At 41.5% G+C, this 22,664-nt stretch overlaps 1 protein-coding gene across 1 annotated transcript; it reads right to left on the bottom strand.

Moving 5' to 3' along the window:
- Nucleotides 1-734: 734 nt before the first annotated feature.
- gsg1l2b (gsg1-like 2b) lies at nt 735-21,917 on the bottom strand (the record flags this gene model as incomplete). The annotated part of the gene is made up of 5 exons (XM_080049109.1): nt 735-1,035; nt 1,475-1,586; nt 16,503-16,655; nt 20,035-20,082; nt 21,617-21,917. 5 exons carry the CDS (start codon nt 21,915-21,917, stop codon nt 735-737), a joined length of 915 nt encoding a protein of 304 aa, XP_079905235.1.
- Nucleotides 21,918-22,664: the final 747 nt, after the last annotated feature.

Below are 22,664 nucleotides of genomic sequence, written 5' to 3'. Positions count from 1 at the left end.
CAGTATATGACATCTGTTGCCACTTTCTTTGGCCTAAATCTATGTGTAAGCAATCGTGGATCATCACACTGGAGGACATCATTCCCACCAGTTTTACCCCCAAAAGTAATACATAATAAATTCACAACATGCCTAACATGCCTAAAAAACTCAAAACACAGAGTAGCTACCTTTGTGATCATCCCTAAAGAGGGAAACCCCCTTTTAGACTTTACAGCTGCAAGTATGAATATTTTTACTACCGAAACTTTAAATGGTGGCAGGGCATATGACTCAGCATTTCCTCTTAACTCTACACAATGTTCCAGCAGGTTTAATGGCCCTGCCACTTTAATGTTCGGTTCAGTCTCACTGCTTTAATCGGCTGTTTGTATGCTACCTGCCCAGCACCTAACAACAGACAAAGAGAATTAGAAACTAGCTGGTGAAATATAGTGAAACATTCAGCAAGCTAAAGACCAAGGTATAATTCTCAGGGGTTTGTGGAGACCAAAACAGAGCTAAGAGTAAAGTGAATATTGAACATTTATCAGGTGGTCAGAATCGCCACGCTATCTGCTAGACGTTTGCTAACACGTAAAGTATATGTATGTGCTCGTCAGCTTGTTGCACAGGGTAACGGAGCACCAGAGTTCTCAGCCATGGTCTCATTTTGTTTACAGGAATTATATTAGTGTACCATCTTGAACGTGACAATGACCTGCCGATGTTTGAAAATGCTCCACGCAGCTCCCCTAGCAGTACTCCTCTCCGTGGGGGTCGGGCAGGTCGTTGAGGTCCAGGAAGATGGAGGTGTTGGAGAGCTTGCGGCCGTTGGAAGATAGATCTAGCAGTTCCTCGGCAGTGCTGGGCACCGAGCTGATGTACATGTCCCACACCTGCTCCGGGGAGTCCAGCTCCAGCAGCTTCTGCTTGATCTTCAGGTTCTTCTCAATGTTCCTGCGCTTGTGCTTGAACTCCAGGATGGTTTTGGTGTAGCGGTTGATGGTGGTGACAGAGGACGCCATGCACGCCGTGAAGGAGCTCCACGCCAAACTGAAGGAAGGAGATAAAACAGTTGGAGCCCTTGTCAATCAGATGATGATAATGGGCTGGTTTGATCATAAGAAAAGTTAATAAATAAATAAAATGACATGCCTGTTTTTGTAGAACATCCAATATCAAACTCATTGACGTTGTTAATAAATACACTATGGGCTGAGACAATTTGAAGATATCAGCTGGAAATTGTGACTCAATGACTATTTTTATATACTGTATAAATATCCAGGTAGCATCAACCTGTTTGGAATTGGAAACAACATTCCTTATAATCTCCCTTAAGACTTGTCTAATTTTATTATAGAGTTATTCGAATAATTGTGTTACAAAGCTCAACTTACAAAGCAACGTGTAGAAATGAAATGTAGAAATACCACAGACCCTTCCTCTATGTCTCTGAAGTTTGCTAAATGCTGTGTGTGCGTGAACTCACATGTACGACCAGCTGTAGTCCCATGTCTGAGGTTTCCAATCTTCTGGGCCCAGACTGACTGTGAGCTGGAAGGCTGTGGTGAACATCATGTGGGCCACCATGCCCAACAGACCTGCCACACAGAGAGGGGACCACAGGTAAGAAAAACAACAAAAAAAACTTCTGTTATGCCTTTCTGTCATTTTCCTGTAGAACAAACCATTGCACTTGTCTTCAGGCACCACTTGGTGGCAGTGTTATATTGTGCTAGGCTGAAAACAGCACAGTAAACCTACTGTCTGGGGTTTTCATGTGAGAAATGAACAAACTAATCCACAGATTTAAATCCCCCAAATATCACATTTCCCTTAAATCCCATTTGTGAAAGATGTTCAGACATCATCCTTTCTTTTGCGTAATATTTTGCTCATAAAAAGCACCAACTGTAAGCTCACTCACTGCCAATTAAGGAAAGTAACTATGTAGCCTATACAAAGTATAATACTTCAGAAAGATTTTGAGGTGCTTGTGCTTTACCTGAGTATTTCCATTTTAATGTTACTTTACATCTCTAAACCACTACATTTCATAATGAATATACATTTAAAAAGTTTTTACTCTTAAAACATGTCATTGCTTGTGACCTGATCACGTTCTAGTAAGTGACTTCCACGTTTGTCACAAGTTGTCAGCAGGGTGATCAGGTGGCTTCAATTAACTGTTGCATTTTCAGTTTTGTTATATCCTATGTTTCAAAAAAGAAAAAAAATGTTTTCTCCTGTAATGGATTGCTTTTATAGTTTGGTCTTGATATGGTTACTTAAATTGAGTGCTTCTCCCGTCACTGCTGCTTACAACGTGAGTCAAGTTAATATACAGCTGAGTCCGAGGCTTGTTGAGGGAGACACCTGGTGCTGACAGCACATAAAACACAGTTTTGCGTTTCTTTGGTTGTTCAGGACATTCTTACACAATCAGGATAAATAGCTACGCAACAGTGAAGATAAATGACTTATTCATGCATGGTGTACAGGCCTCCTCCTCTGTTACTTATAAATAGGGCAGAATGGAAGGTAATGAGGGACATAAAATGGTAATTATCCAATCTCCAAGTGTATTTGTTCCTGTGATAAAAAGACAAAAAAAGAGAGCGAGATGGAGTTGACCTGTAGCTTAGCCACGTCCCCCGCTGTAGATGCTGTTACTATGCATACCAAGTGTTCTGTTATCATGTGGTGTCATTTGACAACAATAGTACATTGATTTCAGAAAGAGGTAGACAAAAGCACAGTAGCCAACGACTGTCGCTAGCAGATTTGACCAGCTGTAGTAGGCAGGCGTCAAAAACAAATAAATCCAGCTGGGAACCAGAACCCTGTGAACACGTGCAAATGACGGCTATGTGTTAATTGACAAATAGAGACTTAACTTAAAGCGGCTACGAGTAACATTTAAATATCTTTTAAACAGCCTCATGTTTCCTCTCATAATCATAAATGACCTTTAACAGAAAACGAGACCATCAGTGCAAAGAAAGACGTTTTTATATAGTTTTTATTACTGCTTTTGGTCTGGTCGCACACCCAGTCCGATTTTCGGTTCGCTCGTGCAGGCTCTATGGTCACATATCCGTATTGGTCGCAGATTTCAGTGTGGCGCAGCAACGCGATTTGAGAAGCTTATCCCTCCAGGTGAGGAAAGGGGAGCGGGAGCCTTGTTTGAGACAGTTATTTGTCGTCATAATGACTGATAACGGGGCTGAACCATCAAAGAAAAAAAAGAGAATGCAATGAAGAAAAGCTAAAAGGGAGAGTGATATAGGCTACGGGCGGGACGAGGGCGTTGCCAAGCAACATGTATACAATTTCACGAGAGCGAAACTAGACTGCAGTGTTTACTCCTAAATGAATGAGCGGTTGGTACTAACACAAAGTTTGCTTTGCTTCACCATCATCAGATAACCATTATCTGAAATAGTCATTATTTACATCAACAACACAAACACATTACCTCATCGTGATCCATACTAACTGCCGTCTCTCGTTCATTCGCTTTCTGTGAGGACACGTAATCTTTCAGCTCCGTGAGAGAGAGTAGTTAGGTGACGCTGCTGCATCAACTCATTGCAATCAGGTGTGTGTAGCACTGACTGGCATTAGTTGATGCAGTGTCAAAACCACTCTCACGGAGCCAAAAAGAGTCCTCACACTTTCAACACACGGACATGCACTATATTGCGCCCTTCTCAGTTCACACTCGCACACCTGGCACAAGCTAGAAAACAGCTTTGGGCGTCATAAAAATACTACCGCTTTTGTCCAAAGGGGACGCCAACGTGCCATGTTACTCGTAGTGGCTTTAAATTACATAATGCTAAGGGGCTAATTCTAAAGCTAAATGAAACCTCTAGCAACCTTGAGATCCATTACAGAGGTTGCTTGATTGCTCTTGCATTAGTGTTTAAGGTATTCCACAAAGGCCTTGCATGAAATCAGTTTTTCCTTGGTGGGCTAAACCTATGCTATTGTTTGTTGTGTGTTTATTTCCATGCAGAGACTGTTTCTTACATAACCTCTAATGTATTGAGCAAATGATATGGCCATGGGTTTTGGAAATTAACGCTAGAATTCTACTGTATATTATAGTTAACCCGAGTTTATAGCTAACATTAGAGCAGATACACACACTGTTCAGCTCACTTCTTTCAATTTTTTTCTTAGTGTTTTTGATTTTAGAAAGCTAAATAAAATACACCTTCCTTCAGAATCTTTATAGTTGAAGTATCATAGTTCCTGATGCACACACACTTTGTATGTGGAAAAATCCAAAGCTTGAGTGGATTGGGTTATTTTCAGAGAGCTGAAACTGGTCCTGCCTGTGCATTTTTATCTTCCATCATTCTTACCAGTGCTACTGATGGTCCTTTTCTCAAGCACCCTTCCTCTCTTCTGTGTGTGTGTGTGTGTATGTGTGTGTGTGTGTGTGTGTGTATGTGTGTGTGTGTGTGTGTGTGTGTGTGTGTGTGTGTGTGTGTGTGTGTGTGTGTGTATTTCCCTAAGCTATGTGACAGATTTTCTCAGCTGGAACGCTCAGGCTCTGGCTCTCCTCATGCTGGACTTCTCAATGCCTCGAATAAAACAGAGAAGGAATAAAGAAAACCAAAAAAAAAAAAAACAGCATGTGTATAGCCTACCAATCCGATTACCACATAAACCCCCCTCAAATCCCTGGGCAGAACAAGAGTGCACCCAGCGCAGATTCAACACCAAACACCTAACAAATTCCCCATTTTCATCCCTATCAGTGCTCATGTTTTATTCCTAAAGAGATCCCAGTGCCATATTACCATAATGTAATGCAGATTGGAAGGCGGCTTTGTGTTCGGGATAAGAGGCACAAATGAGAGATCTGAGTCTCGGCACGTTCTTTTACTGTCATCTGGAAATATATGCGTGTTTCGGCTCGCACAAGGTCATATTATTTTACATGAAGTCAATACGTGTCAATCTAGGTGGTTTGTTTTTAGTGGCTAAGCACTTAACAAGCACAAGAACGTGACGTGACGTTCCCCTTTACAATACGGCGTTCAGCCTCGTTAACATGATGGAGGTGGTTTAGAAGGCCTCAACCACTGGAGGGCACTAAGGTTAACCATGATTGACAGAATCCTTTAACGAATACCAGCCAGGTTTTCGGATTATGTATATGCAAAAACCGTACATAAAACATTCCCTGCCTATTTTGTTATTTTTTTCTATTCTGTTCTACAATTCAGATTTTTGCATGGCATTTTCAGTTAACATTGCTGTTCTCTTTAGCATCCCTCGGTTGTCTTAACCTACAGTACAAGCAGAGCTGATAGCTTTGCGAACATTATTGGCTAGATGTTTAATATGAATAAAATGGAAATCACTAATAGCGCCATCTCACACTTTATGGATTGGATCAAAAGGCTCTTCCAAAATAATCTGTTAAAATGTGGGGGACTTTTTTTCACTCATGCAAATAAAATTACTTTTCCAGCTACCCTGGAATAACATCGGATTTTATCCTAGTGCCTCTTTTTCTGTCAACCTACTATTTTGTCTACTCTGACCTAAAGGGTGAGGCAATGTTATCTGCAGACTGTTGATTTTTATCCTTTTTTTTAACCATTGTTATTATCTTATATATTTTGCTCTATGCTTCTTTTTCCTATGCATATATAATGCTGTATGTCATTATTTTTCCCCATTTGTTTTCGTTTGCATGTTATTTTATTATATCTCATATACGCTGTCACTCACAAGCACTGTTACTATATTCTCAATTTGTGCAGATAACTCATCTAGAATTCGGGGCATATATGCCTACACACTTTTATCAAAATCAAATGTGGCTTGCTAACCCCTCCCATTGCATAACACTGTGTTAGCTGGAGGTAGCTATAGGGCTATGGGTCTGAGGTGTTTAACTGGATGTCAGCCTGGTCAGCTCTGTGTCTTTTTTACAGCTCCTTGTCGGGCTGTATTTTTCTCTGCCCAGCCACTTTAAGCAATCCAATCACATGTCCTGTTCAAGGATTTGATTGAATTCCCTCGTGTAATTAGACCCAGCCCACATATTTGTCTCAGTCTGGAAAACGGCACGTATGGACTGATACATTTCCGATGGCGGAAGTTACGTTTTACTGTGTAATAAAAGATGGTGCTTGCAGTGTCACTTTAAACCTGTGTAGCCTACATACATCCATGCCGGATTCTGATTGGTTGGATTGCAGATATGGGTCACGGGCCACGGCAGCAATCATGTTGATGGTGAAAATTCGCTCCTAAATTTATGACACTATCGTGACACGTCTGACAGCACCATCCAACAACACCATTTTGTAAAGTGTATAGGGTCTAAAAGGGAACACAGGCAAAACAAGTTGGAAACGGATGCTTTATTAGGGGCCGAGAAGCAAAACTGCAAGGCACCTATTGTTCTTGCCAGTATTCTTCTACTATAAGAAATCCCGTGTGTTCCCGTGTGTGAAAACTCACCAAACATGGCACACAAATCCAGTCCTGTGCAAAACTTAGTCAGTCCGATTTGTATGCCAATATACCTGATGGTGGCGGCGCTACAGCAACCACCTTGGATGACCTTTAGAAATTCATCGCAAATCAACCATGCTACAACTCTGCAACTCACGTAAAAATGTGGCCCCAACGGCTACATTATCTTTTTTGTGAAAAAATAGTTTTTATTGCAAATTCACAGAACATATTTGCAAAACCTATTGCTAGAATTTTTTTTTTCTCTTTTACCTCCCTCCCTGCCTTAATCTTGGTTTAGCCTTACACTAGTTATGATTGCATACAGTTGCTGGTTAGCATGGCAATACTTCACCATCCACTGCAATGGCCCCAATATGTACAGGGCGGGAATTCAAATTAAGCTTTTTTCAGAGTCTTCCATACTGGAAATGGATTCTCAACAAACAATAGTGACCTCTTTGTCTTTCTTACAGAATCATTTTTTTCTGTCATTCTCACACACACTTCCTCTTCATATATTCTCATCACATCCCAGAGTTGATTGATGGCTATAATAAAAGTTACTCATGTCATTTATATTGTTCCCCTGGACCTCATTAACATATGCTCTCGCAATCTTTTCACCCCATTACAAACAGAAACGACCTTTAGATGCCTTCGTTAAAGCAATAGTGCGTAATATTGTCAATTATTTTCCAGCCATCACCAAACGAGTTGACACAAAGTCGATTTAGCCTATCAGCTCCACAAAACTCTCTCTGTATTTCTATGACAGCATTTACAAACTTACCCCCACCCCCGACACTGGCGCAGTTGTAATTACTCAGAATTCCTCATGGGGGGGGGGGGAGGCTTTAGCTTTAAAAGCACAATAAACATAAAAGTCTTTAAGCCAATAATAGGCTGGGAAAGATGCTACAAAGACATGTCAAAATGAGAATTATTTTTTCTTGTCAAAGGATAAAAAATCTACACCCCCCGGAACTAACTTACTAACTCACCTCTCTTTGCCTAAATGCAAACAGCTCACTTCTGCAGACAGCGAGTCACTTATAATTGAATCATAACACATTCAGACGGGGTTGGCAGGTTCAGAGTGAGAGTTCGAACGGGGCAAAACGTCCAGGGCCAAAAGACAGTGAAACATAACTCACTGGAGCTTGAGTTTTGAGAGGCTCCAGCAGCAAGAGATCACTTCCTGGGGCCTCATTTATAAAGCTTTGCGTGGGATTCACGTGGAAGCTGGCGTACGGAAGAAATGTAGGATGTACGTGCGAACAAAAATATTCGGATTTATAAAACAGTGCGCACTCACGTCCTACGCCTGTTTCCCTTTATAAATCACAATCAACTCTAAATGTGGCGCAGCCTTTGCGGGCTTCATGTAACGCCCATATTTACCCATACATAGTCATTGACACGCCCGAATTAATATAATTTACTGAGTGCATGAAGGCGGTAGTGGCAATCGCCGACTGAAAGGGAAATGGAAAAATAGACTCCACACGGTGTGGATCACTGCGGTCACCCCGAAGTACCCGATGGAGAAGTGGCGAACAGGGAAAATATAGTTTGGTGGCAGTGTGAGCGTAAAGGCGTCAGAGTGCAGCCTGTGGCGATCTCTGTGAACGCTGTGGCCGAAATAAAAATAAGTGATCCGACATAAAAGTGGACGCAAACAAGTGCATATCCTCACACAACAGTGTTTGTGCACGAGCTGGGGGCACTGAGACCCCCACATGAGATACAGATTTGGAGAATTCATCCCGGGGCAGTGACGGCGGAAGGTTAATAATAAACTTCACAGTCCCTTTCAAAACACAATTGCGACGTGCTTAAACACAAAGAAAAACACATAGATAAAACGGACTAAAAGCCGTGAAAAAAATCACAGTACAGTAGGCTTATCATTAGTGTATGAAAAGGTGCACTCCTGTCTGCCTGACTGAGGCATCGAGAACAGCGTCAGTGTGAAAGTAATAGGCTGTATTCCACCTCAATATTATCAGAATTAATTCCACAACATGCAGATAGGTTATTCTTTAATAACTGCAGAGCTTATTCGAACGTTGCTGTTTTGTTTTGATTTGCACTCATATCTCCGTTTGTAGGCTATTTAAGATCCTAATTCGTTTTATTTTTGTTGGTATCACTCCATGGAAAAATCCGTGGAGGCATTTGTTCATTAGTTGTAAGAATGGCTTCATCCGTTTTGCAAAGGAACTCCCAATATATGATAGACTGCATGGCTTATAATAGGCCTATCTGGATTAATTTTACACAAACACATTCGTTCTCGCACTTCATACATGTGCCGACGGAGTCGCCGTTTCGCCTTTCTCCACTTTCTGTGCGTACGCATGGGTCAGAGTTTGCATGGAGGACCGCACATCTTCCCGTCAAGTTTGTTTTTTATAAATCCCAATATTTGCTTAGAAATTGGCGTGCGCCCTCTTCTGGGCGTACGCCACGTTTATAAATGAGGCCCCTGGTTACTACAGTTATGGTCACTTCCTTATTGGATGCTGGTAAAAATCGCTGAGGTTGGGGCTTGATATCCTGCTGATGTTTTCTTGTCCAATAATGTTGGGATGAGGAGGATTTCTTAAAGGTCGCCTATTATGCAAAATGCACTGTTTCATGTTTTTTCAACATTAATATGGGTCCCTAGTGTGACTACAGACCAAGCCCCAACCACAGCAAATTCTACCAGCATCCAATGCGGAAGTGACAACAAATGCAGTTCACTGAGTGGCCACTAAGGGCAGGTTTCAAAACAGAGCAATTTCTCATTGACTCCTATGTTAAATAGGCCATTTTCATAGCATTATTAAACCTATTTAAGGCCTGCAAAAAAACATTATAGTCTGTATGTTTAGGTCATATCTATATGACAACACTGAGGGGGCAACTTTTTTTGTACCAGGCTAGTTTTTATTCTATTGGAGGTTAAAATGTATGAATAATCAGGGGCCTCTTGAGTGACAGCTATCCGCTGACCCTCACTTCACCTCGGAGGTATACGTCGGCTAGATGGGCGTATGGAAGTCAAAATCTTATAGGGCCGGTTTCACAGACAAGGCTTGAGCCTAGTCCGAGACTAAAATGCCTGTTTGAGCTGGATTAATTCAAAACTACTTGCACAGACTCAGTTTAAAATAGTCCTAGATTAAAGCTATTCTGGATTAAACAAAGCCAATTGCAAGACGGACGACTAGAGCTACTCTAGGTCTAAATTTGAGTTTAAATTAATCCTCCAAAGAGCCAGGTTTAACTTCAGTTTAGTGGTGTTTGTGAGAGAGCATGGACTATTTGGAATATTTAAATGAAGACCAACTCCCACTGCAGAGGCCAGCCAGAAGAGTACTTGTGGATAGGCCTTATCCAAAACATTTATTTGATGAACTTACATTTCGAGACCGCTTTCAATATGGAAAATGCACTGGAAATAACAACTTTGCTTGAGCTTATTAGATGGATGCATTTAAATAGAAGATGTATTCAGCATAATAAAATTAGTGTCTAAAACAATTCTGTTTTCAAATGTGGTTGTTGTGATTTAAAATACTGGCACACATGAATAACAAAATGACAAAACACAACATGAACACCTTTTATGTTCTACTTATATCTTCACTGTGATTAGTAATCACAATTGTCTCAGTACTGTATCTTGTTTGAATCATAGCTCTCTCTTCCAACTTCATGTCCAATTCCACCTGTAGAATTTTCATTTTCATGTCATACTTCCTTCAGATATTGCATTTTCTGTTCATGGAATTCTCAGGCTAACTTTCATGCAATGTCATCTTTTTTGTCCTTTGTTGAAAGGTTTTGGCAAGCTCTTCTTTAAAGCGGGATTCAGGTTTTTCTACAGAGTCTATCAGTGCAGATATCATTAAAATATAATGTCAAAATTATAAATGAGAAAGATGTGAAATACCGATAATAATGAAGATAACCTGAAGTTGGTGTATTGTTGTTTTAGTAACATTTTCATTAGTATTGAATTTGTTTCAAATTGCGGCCCAACTATTTATTTGCTCAGTCCCAGCAGTATGGCTTTTAGATTCAAAAACCGGATGGTTTCAAACAATTTTTTTAAGAGATTTTTTCAAATTCATTCAAGTTTATTGACGGGATTTTTTTAGCCTCTGCCATTGTTTTTTCTCACAAGCATTGGTGTTTCTGCTCCACTCCGGGTTTTTATGATCACCGTTGGACCAGCAGCATGTGCTCATGGCCAGGTGTTAACAATCAGGCTTACTTAAGGGCGCACTCACACTAGGCAAATTTGCCTGTTCCGTGCTCCAGCATGATTTCCCCACTCCCCTGCTGGCCTGTGCTTACACTGCTCGTGGCCTGGGCACGATTGCACCTTGCCTACGTCACCGTGCGTGTTTAGGATTTGGAGCGTAGTCTACTTGTAGGCTATAGGACTGTTTGTGAATATTTTCATCCGGCCAAATTTGCATCAAATATTCCACTTCCACATTAGAGCAACGAGAATCCTTAAGCTATTGTTTTTTTAAATGTAGCCTTGACGTAATAGGTCGCGGTGGACAGTCTCATATTTGTGCAGCACGCTGTTTAATATTAATATAACGGCCCTTCATCAGACCATACGTACCGGATGGTTTTATACACATCGATCGCTCCATCAAGTAATCCAAGTCAGAACTTTTTGTATGGGCAGAGATCGTTTTTTTAAGTGTCTTTATAAAGTTTGTTGTTAAACCTTAGTGTAGGCTACTGTTTCCTTATCACCGGGCCGCGGAGTCCCGCTGTGTGTTGTTTTGGGTTCGTCTCCACCTCCATGCGTAAAGGCAGTATTATGACAGCTGACGGGAGGAAAAAGAAAAAAATTATCTGGCGAACGTGAGTAAACACGAAAACCTTTTTGCTTTGCTTTCTGCGCTCACCTATTTAGCTCTCTCCCTCTTTTATTAGCCCACACCTAGGCCTACACACACGTATTCTCACACATTTTATGTAGCTACAAGTCCAAGTGGTGGGCAATTCTGGTGCCGACTAGTAAGGCAGCGGACGTTAACGGACTATGCATCCTTAATAAATTCACGTCAGGAACGCTGCCTGTGCGCTTGCTTGTGCGCGTGTCATCTCATTAGCATCTGTACTTTGGCCACGGCACACCTCTCCCAAGTGTGCCGTGGCCAAGGGGCTGTCCCGTTCTGGAATACGGATGGCGTGGTCACACTAGCCAAACGTTCTAGACTTTAGTATGCAAATGAGCTCGGGCACGGGGCCGCGGCCCTAGTGTGAGTGGCCCCTTACTTACCTTACTCCAGGACTTCATAGTCTCAGACTAACTAACCCAAACTTAAAGCTCACATAGTATGCACTTTGCTGTCAATTTTATATGGTCTAAGTAGTTATTTTTTTAAATGTTTGCTGAAAAACCCGTTCAGATCATTTATTGTAGCAAGCCTCTATACCCTGATGTTCCTCTGGTCTCCGGATGACCTATATTGGTGTCTGCAGCCTGCGATCTGGCTGGCCCCTCCCACCTCTCTGCCGGGCTCTCCCACGTCTTATCATAGACTACTGCACGGTGGAAGTTTCTGGTTACTAATGTGGGGGGGGGGGGGGGGAAGCGTGGACATATAAATAAAATATGGGGATGTGGCTGTGCCGACTGCGATGTTATAGTCGGCGAGAATTCTGACTGGAGTATATTGGGGGGAGGGTGGGGGTTTCAGAAAGGGGGAGAGTGAGAAAAGGAGAGATTGTTATTTTTTTTATATTTTGGCAGTCTCTAGTCACACCGTGGACCCATGGATATGTTAGAACACATTTAAAAAGTGCATTTAGCATAATATGTGACCTTTAAGCCATATCCATGAACGTGACTTAAACGTCCCAGTTTAACTAGTCCACATTAAGGCCTACTCCTGGCTTAATCTAGGCCCTGTCTGTGAAACCGGCCCATAGTGACGCGCATAGGCCAGGGCAATTGGATGCAGTTGAAATAACTGAGATCAGCCCGGATGCTACATCCATTTTATGTACTATCTATGCTTGAGACTGCCAAAGTATGAGAAAAAAACAACCCTCTTTCTTTTTCACCACCTCTGCCTTTCTGAAAACAGGTATTTAAAAACCCCAGTTAGATTTTTCTCCACGAAAAAAGAGCAGACTGGGTTTTGTGGAAGGCGGGGCTTAAAGAGACAGGCTCTAAAATGGAGTATTTCAGATAGGTGCTGAAAAGAGAAGATTCAGCAATGGCACTGTAAGAAATATATATATATATATATATATATATATATATATATATATATATATATATATATATATATATATATATATATAGGAAACTATATCATGAAAACACTTTATAGTAGTTAGCGAGCAATGAGCATAATATGTAACCTTTAAAGAAATTTGGACTAGCTGGTTAAGAACCTGGCAAGATTTCCAGATATTCTGGCAAGTGGGACCTACCCTGCATACATTTCCCCTTGCTGCCTTTGTGTAGTGTAGCCCTCATTCTAAGGAGATGAATTACCCTTTCTGAAAAACTATATTAAAGGTGTGCACCAATCGATATTTTTCTTACACATGAATATATCAAATCACTATATAAAAAATATAACTCATCCTAATTTACCCTAAGAGAGTTATCTTCCTGCTTGGAAGTCACCTTCAAATGTACCAAACGTTTTAGCATCTTTTAATGTATTCTTATGTTGAATGTTTGGACATGTTAGAGACAAAATAACTGATCTAAAACTAAATAAGTCAAGTAAGACCACATTACAAATTTGGTTTCCTAGATGTGAAGAAAATAACTGGTGAGGGAGTGTTAAGAATAGCAAAGGGTAATGATAACCTACAGTTCTTGATAATATCCTATTAAGCCAGTGTCCTCTATAGTTACACTTAACTGTCTGTGAATATGCATAAAAATGACCTCATGAATAGTTCCTGATTGGCTGATTCAGCTGCTAAATGACATGATGTTAAACAGACATTAACGTTAAATTGGACTTTAACACATTTGTGTTAACTCATTTGCCCAGTGTTAGTCACTCTCAATATGGTTTGTACTTGTACTTTGTCACTATTTTGTCTTTTTCTGATATAGAAAAAGTGTCATTTCTAATCAACCGAAAAAACGAACAAAGTTATGAATATCTCACGTGCAACAAAAGAGGCTCAAACTAATAGAAAAGTGTGAAGGATATTAAACCAGTTAGTGCGCAGCCTTCTCAACACTACAATAGCCGACAGGATTAAAGGGGATTTAGCTGGATCTGTACCCACTCTTAAATCAAAGCATCAAGTCAGACCAGGGGAATCCTGTCTGTAACTCTGAGCTGATCAATGTGTAGCCTCAGGCCCAGCAAGGTTAAAATATCCCATGTTTCTGAAAAGAGTTTGCCAAAACAGTCAGAAGTGTTAGCCCACTAGATTATCTGAGCTTTGCTTTGTTTACCAGGGGCATTCCTTTATCGATCTAGTGCTGGATGCTTTACCAAGGAAAATACTCCAGAAAGTTCCAGGAGTATGACAGTGACTCTTTAAACATGGACTAACTTACTAACCTTACCTAAACCAAAAAGTTAGTTATGTCCATTATGACTTTTGGTCAGAATATCATGTAAAACAATTCAACAGAATACATTCGTTCAAAGGTTCCCTGTGGAGCTTAGTGCTATGGAGCTGTTTTGTTCTTTGTCCCATAGCCCTAACAAAGGTGTGTCACTATTCCACAGACAGCCAGGTGTATCGTTGTATCTGTTTGGGCGTCAGTTTGACAAATGCACGAGGGATCAGCCCGTTGTCTTCACACCACGACACTGACTCATGCAAGAGGTTCAGGCTATTACAGAGTCAAACAGGGCAGTCTTATCGAAACTCTCATGAAATAGAGATACGTTTTAGAGCCAAAATGTTCAAAGTGTGGACCCAAGCTTGTAAAATTATTCAGCCTGGGGCACTTTTTTCGACGCTTCCCGAGCGGGACCTGTCAAGTTGGAGAAATGCTGCGAGTCATTGGTGTGGAGCGGAGTATCTTTCACTGCTGATTCACTGCCCGGAGTGCGCTGGTCTCAGGATCATTTTCACAGAGTGGATTAGAGAGAAGGTCATGGTTAAGTCCTCCATTGAGAGAGAGAGAGAGAGAGAGAGAGAGAGAGAGAGGTCTGCAAACTGGCTGGGAGTCTTCTCTGGGGCGGATAGGCTGAGCCTCTGGCCCGGCCCATGTGATAGGCCACACGCCAGAATGGAAACTGAACTAGGAACTCAACTGCTTTAAAAAAACAAATTTTTGCAAGAAATCACTATATATCCATTGGGTTTTCTTTTTACTTTAACGTCCTACGAGGAACTTTTAAATGTTAATTAGAGAGTCTCATTTCTCTGCTGATGATCATAAATGACATGGAAGAGCAAACGAGACCGTCAGCGAAAACAACGGCATTTTTATATACAGTAGTTATCATTAATGCCTTTGCACGGGTCGGATTATTCCCGGGACGAGTTATGGCAGGCTGTGTTTCATGAACGATACTAAATCAAAGTTTTATCATCTTCACCATTATACCATAATACCATTATTAATATTAGAAACACACTCAAATACATTACCTCATCGCGCACATCTGTGGTCTCTCTCCATGTACGTATTTACTCGCTTCCTAAATAAATGCATTGGGTTCCAGTGTCTTAAAAAACTACCGCTTTTATGCAAAGGTTCTGCCAGAATCAACAGACACTCAAAGTTCCTCATAGCTACTTTAAGTACTTCGTTAAATATAACATTATTTTTCTTGCGATGACGCCCCAAAATTCTTCATCCAGTTTGAAGTAAATATTTCATCCACTGAAATAAGGGCTAATAAATTAACAGTTACCATCAGCTGGGCTATAGGGTGTGCACACATCCAGGGCTAAATGACGTTAGCCATGACATTCTCCACACCATTGAAGTTCGACATAGGAAAAGTTGGCTCACGAATGTCAGTCGGCTGCTGAAGCGCTGATGCCTTGACACACTCTTCCCACAAACATCCAACAACTATTTAAAAACATGGAAAAATATTCTGATAGCTGCAGTATCTTAAAATGTATATTTTCGCCCATTAAAAGAGACGTGGAGCAGATATGTAGCTGAGGTTGTTAATCTGTAACCAGCTCATTTCAAGTGCCCTTTTCTAAAGCTTTATTCAAACCAGTGGGACTTTCACACTTGCCATAAAGTCATATATTGGCATCATTTGAGCAGCTATATGCCCCTCTGGTGATACCGGAGGGCACAAACTGAGCTTTTCTTCTACAATAAGAGCACCATGGTAAAATATCAGCCTATGATGGGACATTTCCACAAACTGTATTGGCCCTAAGGTCACATTAGACATTAGAGGTGTGTGTTTGTGTGTTTGTGTGTGTGTGTGTGTGTGTGTGTGTGTGTGTGTGTGTGTGTGTTTAGGTGGCTCTCCTACAGTGTGTTTAGGTGTGTGTGTGTGTGTGTGTGTGTGTGTGTGTGTGTGTGTGTGTCTGTGTTTGTCATTTAAAGCTCTGGGGTTGAGGATTTGGGGAGAAAATTGCAGTTGGGATAGAGATTCGAATCCAAATACCTCAACCGCTCCACTTGTTCTCTTTGGTCCCCCCCCCCTTTGGTCCTTCCCTGACATGCTCTAGTCTACACCAACAAAGGTGTGCCAAAGTGAATGGACATTCCCAATAGCCAATAAGAACAGAGAATATGTGCCTCGCTCTGATTGGTCAAAGTGTACAGCTCATGTTAACTTTGACCAATCAGAAATCACATACCCCAGCTTTAAGTCAGCCAAACCCAATATTTACAATAATATCTGGGGGCTGTCAGCATGCAGGGGGCTGCAACCTCTGCCCGTAAGAGATTCTGTGCTCTCCACTGGTTGATTTCTGGAGAAGGCTTGTTGTCAAAAAGAGATATTCACTGATTTTGACAACAAGGGATTTTGACAACAAGCGTTCCCCAGAATCGTTGACTCCACCTTTAAGTGGACTGGGACGCTACTCACCTGAGAGCACGGTGAATATGGCGGCGAAGGCGTTGAGCTTGAGGCCGTCGATGACATTGCCAATGTGGCACACCTCGAGGGACATGAGGATGCCCCCAGTGGCCAGCAGAAGGATATACAGGCACTCCGCCACAATGCACAGCCACAGCACACCTATGGAGACAAGACAGACAGTTATGGCAAAGGAAGAGCAAAGAAGAAGTACGGAGTATTGTGCTAACCTCCAAGCCCATTGGTTCCTATACTTAAGATAAACATCTTTACAAAAACACTATACAAATATATTGTTAGGCTCAATACATTCCTGAAACAAATGGTCACTGTAGCTTTTGGCAAACATTATTCAAACGGGATGTAATAGTGCATTTGTTGGAAACTATTTTCAGCTGCGGATGACTCCAAATCTAGTGTGTGTGGAGTCTTCAAAATGTTAATAGGAACACTATCTAGAAAATGGCGACAAGTGTGGATGAGATTCGGCCCGGCTGACATATAGCATGTTGTTAAAATGGCTTTAAGAAAAAAACGTTTAAAGCTATAGTTTGTAACTTCTGTCGCCCCAATGTGGAATTCTGAGTAATGACAACAACACTGTCGGCACAACTGCATGACGTAAGCCTTCAGTGATCGCACACCTATGGAGACATATAGCCTGGCAAAGCAATTACAGAGCAGAAGAAAAAGAAGGTAAAAAATCATCTTGTGGGGGTTGGGTGGTAAATAGTATACGGTAGAGGGAGTGATGGAATAAAGTGCAGCGCTTAGAATTGAGATGGGTAAGTGGTGGGGGGTTGAGAAAAGGGATATGGAGTAAGCAAGGGCGCAGGGAGAGGACAATCAGGGATGGGATGGAGAAGGAGGAAACTGGAGCGTTGACCCCTTCACCCATATCATTAACCTTCAGTCAAGAGGAAGGATATATCATCCGCCTGGAGACGCACACAACTACCTTGAGCTCTGGCTGCTGTGTGTGCGTGGCAGGACACAAAATATCACCAGATTTAAAAAAGGCCGTAAATGTATAAGCTGTGGTGTAATTGCATGCATCACTCAAGGGCATGGGAGTTATTATGTGGTTAATTAATGGCAAGCATGGACTAAAGTTATATGTCCTTTTTACCCCCAAAATATCCCTGGATGAATAATGAATAGAGTACCATCCCTCAGCTAAAACAGTCTCTTGTCTTACACCTGCTCCGAATTAGATTCCACACTCGGTAAAAAAAAGGGTTTCTTTAATTAAATGTGTCGGGTAGAGGATTAAGGAAAATGGTATTAAGGGACATTTAAAGTCTTAAAACTGACCGCAATTAGGTGCGTGTCGTGGGAGGTTTTATTCCTCTCATTTTGCCTTGATCTAATATTTGAATCACGTCAGCGTGTGGCCGAGCGGCATGCAAATGGAACTGCAGCGAAAGAGACGGATGCTTTCGAGTGAAAGTAAAGCCAATGGGGTTGAGTAATAACGGAACACTGAACAGTTCTTAATAGGCTGGAACCCAAACAGTCATTTCAAAGTCTGGAGATCTTTATAAATCAGGGCCAATGTCTAAATGTTCTATGAGGACTAGCCTGGTTCCAGATGTCTATATGAATAGCTGCTGGCATTTCTGATTTTATTAGCAATATATTTGGGAATAGAGCCGAGCCCTGCTGAGGTTGGCAGACGGGACTGAAATATAAAGATGGTGTAGTTTTAAAGTTTTTTTTTTGTCAATTAATCCCATGAAAAGCCAGTATGTGACTCTAACCTCCAAGCCCATTGGTTTGGTTATACTGAAGATGTAACCTTAACCCTTAAACACCAAACAAATACATTCTTTCCTTAAACAAAAGAAAAAATAAGTTTCTATAAATTCCTGGAACAAATGTGCACTTTAGTTTTTAGCAAACATTATTGAAACTAGACGTAATAGTCCATTTGTTTGGTACTATTTTCAGCTGTGGATGAATCCACACCTAGTGTGTGTGTGGAGTTGGGAAAAGAACAACACTGCCCAGAAAACGGCGAAAGTGTGAATGAGATGGGCTCAGTTAAAATTTAGCATGTTGTAAAATGACTTAAATAAATAACTTTCAAACTATAACAGTACTTCTTTAATCAGCCTCTACTGCAGTGTCCATGTCGAATGAAAATTACTTTTGGGCAGATGCATTTGTCACTCGCTATTCATTGATTCAGATAAACTAGAGATGCCTTTCAAACAGGAAACAGCTCAGCACGCTAGGAAGGGGCTGAGGGAACAGATTATTAGGACAAGATACATTGTGGAAAGTGATTTGTTGAAACTCCAACTTATTTATTACCAAACAAGTACAACTGATCAGTTAAAGGTCAGCGATTCTGTAGAATTTTTTCGGGTGTTAATACACAGCCTAGGCTCTGTAAACTGGTATGAGGTTATGTGAGGGCCACCGTAGCTAGCAAATGCCTGATCACAGAGCCTATAGCTGTGTATTAACACTGGATTCATTTTTAGTGCAAACAAAGTAAGTACAGTTAGCAGATCGTGAAGAGATATTCACGGATTTTGACAAAAAGTGATTTTGACAACAAGCGTTCTCCAGAATTGCTGACTGCACCTTCTATCCACTGTGAGGTGTCGCCTAACAAACAAGCACTGATTTTGCCAAAATAGTTCTTATGTGAATGAGTTAGCCTCGTAGTTATGTTGTTGACTTAGAGTTTGTTTGAGGCCGGGGATATTACCAGCTCATATGCCTCTTATGCTTATCATATGCTTTCTTTCCAAGTAGCCAACAGTAAGCCCTGCCAACGCCGCTTCAAATTCAAACGCAGGCTTAGAGATGAAAAGGAGAAAAACACGCGGCTCTCTGAAGATGAGCAGATGAGCAGATGCCCCAACAACTGGGATTCGCCATATTTCATCACAGTGACAAAAGATCTCAAATTCCTTTCGTAAAATATCCACTTAAGTCAATCTAGTCACCCCAGCCCTTTAAGCAGATTAGCCCTGAGTGATGGGAAAAGCATGCCCTCACGATGAGAGAGGACTCATACAAAGGCTTCGAGCAGCACACTAAAAGTTATCACATGATTGAATGATGAAACATTTGCTGTTTAAGCTATAGTGCGTCACTTTTTCATAGAAATGAATGTCGGTAACATTCAAGCCATCGCCAAACAAGTTGACACAAAGATTACTAAGCCTATCAGCGCCACAAAACTCTCTCTGTATTTCTCAGTAAGGCAGTGTTTACAAACTGGTGTCACCCCCTGACACTGGCGCAGAAAAATCCAGCGAAATGTGTCAGTTGTTGATTCTACTGCTAACAAAAAAAAACCTGGACGTTCAGCAGAAGGTATAAAATCCGTGCTCAATCCCCGAAATCTTACCTCATGTAGATGCGCCGACAGTGTTGTTGTAGTTACTCAGAATTCCTCATTGGGGCAACAGAAGTTACGCACTGTAGCTTTGAATTGTGTTTCCACATTCCAACATGCTGCTGGATTTGTAATGGATTTTGAATGATTGTCAGTGATAATATTTGCTCAAACATATATGCTTACCTCTTTCATTTGAAGGTGCAACATTAAGGAAACTTCTGCAAATTTCACCTGGAAAAGATACATGAGATATTTAATTGACACTCAGTATATTCAATAACAATAATGCAATGTGCTGGGAAGGGAGACTGGGACTGTGTTTTTCATCAATTTTAAAGGTTGATAAAGGGAGTCACAGATAGATGTTTGTCTTTGTGAGACAGAGCTGTGGTTTACAATTTGATTCAATATGAAGGGATTTCCTTTTTCTTTGTGTGTGTGTGTGTGTGTGTGTGTGTGTGTGTGCGTGCACTGTGCAGTAAGCCCTGCCACTTCCCTCCAGCATGTCACAGTCTCTTACAGTGTGTTGGCCGAATTTCCCTGCCAACAACAGAGCGAATGCTTGCGGAGACAGACACGGCTACTGTAGCCACACATTCTTAGATCCACAGTTGGGGGAGCATGCAGCTCCCCGCTGGCTCATCCAGAACTAGCTCATTAATCAGTGGAACAGCTTTCACACAGAGTCAACGCTCTAGGTAAGAGAAGTGGGCACAACAAATATTTTGTAACAAGTCAATGTTTTTCTGTGACATGAAAACAGACCTGTGATTCATCATTTAGTAAAAGTTTAATCAGCAACTACTTTGATACATTTGAGACTTTTTCTCCTTTTTTTTTTAAATAAAAAAAAACTACAGAAATCTCTGCTTCCAGTTTCTCAAATCATGAAATTGAACTGTCTTTGGGTTTTTGAATAGTTTTCAGATAAAAACGATACATTTTAATAACACGTCTTGGGGTTTTTGTTTTCAGACATGCTATGGACCGGCTGCATCCTCATCCTCTTCTTCGTCGTCACTTTACCAAAACTTTGCCATTCAAATCCTGCACCTAATACCCTCCAGATCGCCACAGAACCCTGTTCTTATGTTCCATAGACCAGGTGATAGACCAGGTGTTAACATGTCATGTCAGATTGTTTTTCAGGTGATAGGCTACTATAAATAAAAACTTTCAAATTCATTTATCAGATTAATCCCAAAATATATGCTGTTAAAGAGGGATTGCGTACTTTATTGCCTTTGGGTGGAAAGGTGTGGTGCCAAAAAGAGATTTCAGTCAAATAAAAATCTATTTCGGCAGGCGGGAGGGAGTGGGCGGGCTCATGAATGTTTTCAAGTCATTCTTAGGCAGAAATAACCTTTCAGTATGGGGATAGAAAAAAAATCACCATGCTGGTAAACAATGCATATTTAAGGATAATTTCGTTTCTTTATTCTATATTAATGTCATGCCTGATCACAATTTCAACTGCAAACGCATGTGTGATTATTCGGTTAGAAGAAAACGTTAAAGTTTAAAATAAAATGCGTATCTTTGATATTACCACGTAGTTATGCAGGCATACATTTGCACATTATACCTGTTAGATCCTGATAACAGCAGCTCTACACCTACATTACTGGACTGAAATCACTTTTTAGCACCAAACTGGCTAGAAGCAGCACTTATATGGGTCACTGGATCATCGTGACGCACCACTCCAGCGCGCAAAAGCCCGTGCGCACTGGTCCAAACGCCAGCCCCCTTGTGCCAAACGTACCGGTCATGTTGCTGTTTTGCTCGCAGGAGAACCAGATTCCCGTGTGGAACTTCCTCATCACGTACTTGTCCTCGCCCGTCTCCCAGATGTACTGCACGAGGCGCGTGTCGTTAATGTTGGAGCTGTTGAACCTGATGCAGAAGCTCTGTCTGGTAGTGAACGGCCCGGTGCAGAAGGGCTTCACCGCTTTACGCGTCCCCTCGCACCAGTAGCTGGTGGTGAGCGCCGACACGGCCAGGAACAAGGCGAGGAAGTTCAAGGTGAGAGCCAGCGATGCTCTCCGCCGCCGGTCTAACCCCATGACGGCTTCCAGGATGGAGTGAGTGAGTGAGTGAGTGAGGAAAGGTTAGGGACGCCGATAACTTAATCCCTTTTGCCTCGTGCGACACCGCGGGATTCCTTCCGACTTCTTGTCCTCCTTCAAATCCTTATCATTCGCTTTATTCCCTGTGAGTATATCCGCGGTGGCTAATTATCGCGGCGCGTCTTACCCCTACTGTGTGCCTCTCGCATCTGCTGCTCCACCACCGCTGACTCTCTCGTTTTGTAGGCTGGACCCTGATACGCACCTGATAAAGACACCCCCTTAGAGCGCGCTACCCCCCCCACACCCCACACCCCACCCACATACACACACACACACACACACACACACACACACACACACACACACACACACACACACACACACACACACACACACACACACACACACACACACACACACACACACTACTCTTCTCGGCATCATGCCACTGAGGAGATGAGTTATTATGGTCCCCAAGGGTTCTTGATGGCATCCCTCTCCTTGAAAAAAAGAAAATAAATCTAAATCTTCATACAACACTCACAAAAACATGTCTCAACACGACTTTAATGCAAGATATCGAACAACAGTTGAGTATTACAATTATTGTCTGTATTAATTTTTGAATAATAATAGTGACAATTTGGCAATATCTAAGTCATCATGCTTTAAAAAACAAATATCTAGATTTTGGATAGAGCCAGAGTTAAAATCTTTATTTCGTGTTGACAACATAGGCTA

This window comes from Ammodytes marinus, assembly GCF_949987685.1.
Source record: "Ammodytes marinus genome assembly, chromosome: 20".
Classification (NCBI taxonomy): Eukaryota; Metazoa; Chordata; class Actinopteri; order Uranoscopiformes; family Ammodytidae; genus Ammodytes; species Ammodytes marinus.
Note: the sequence above shows the minus strand (reverse complement) of the source record. Positions and strands in the feature narration are given on the sequence as shown.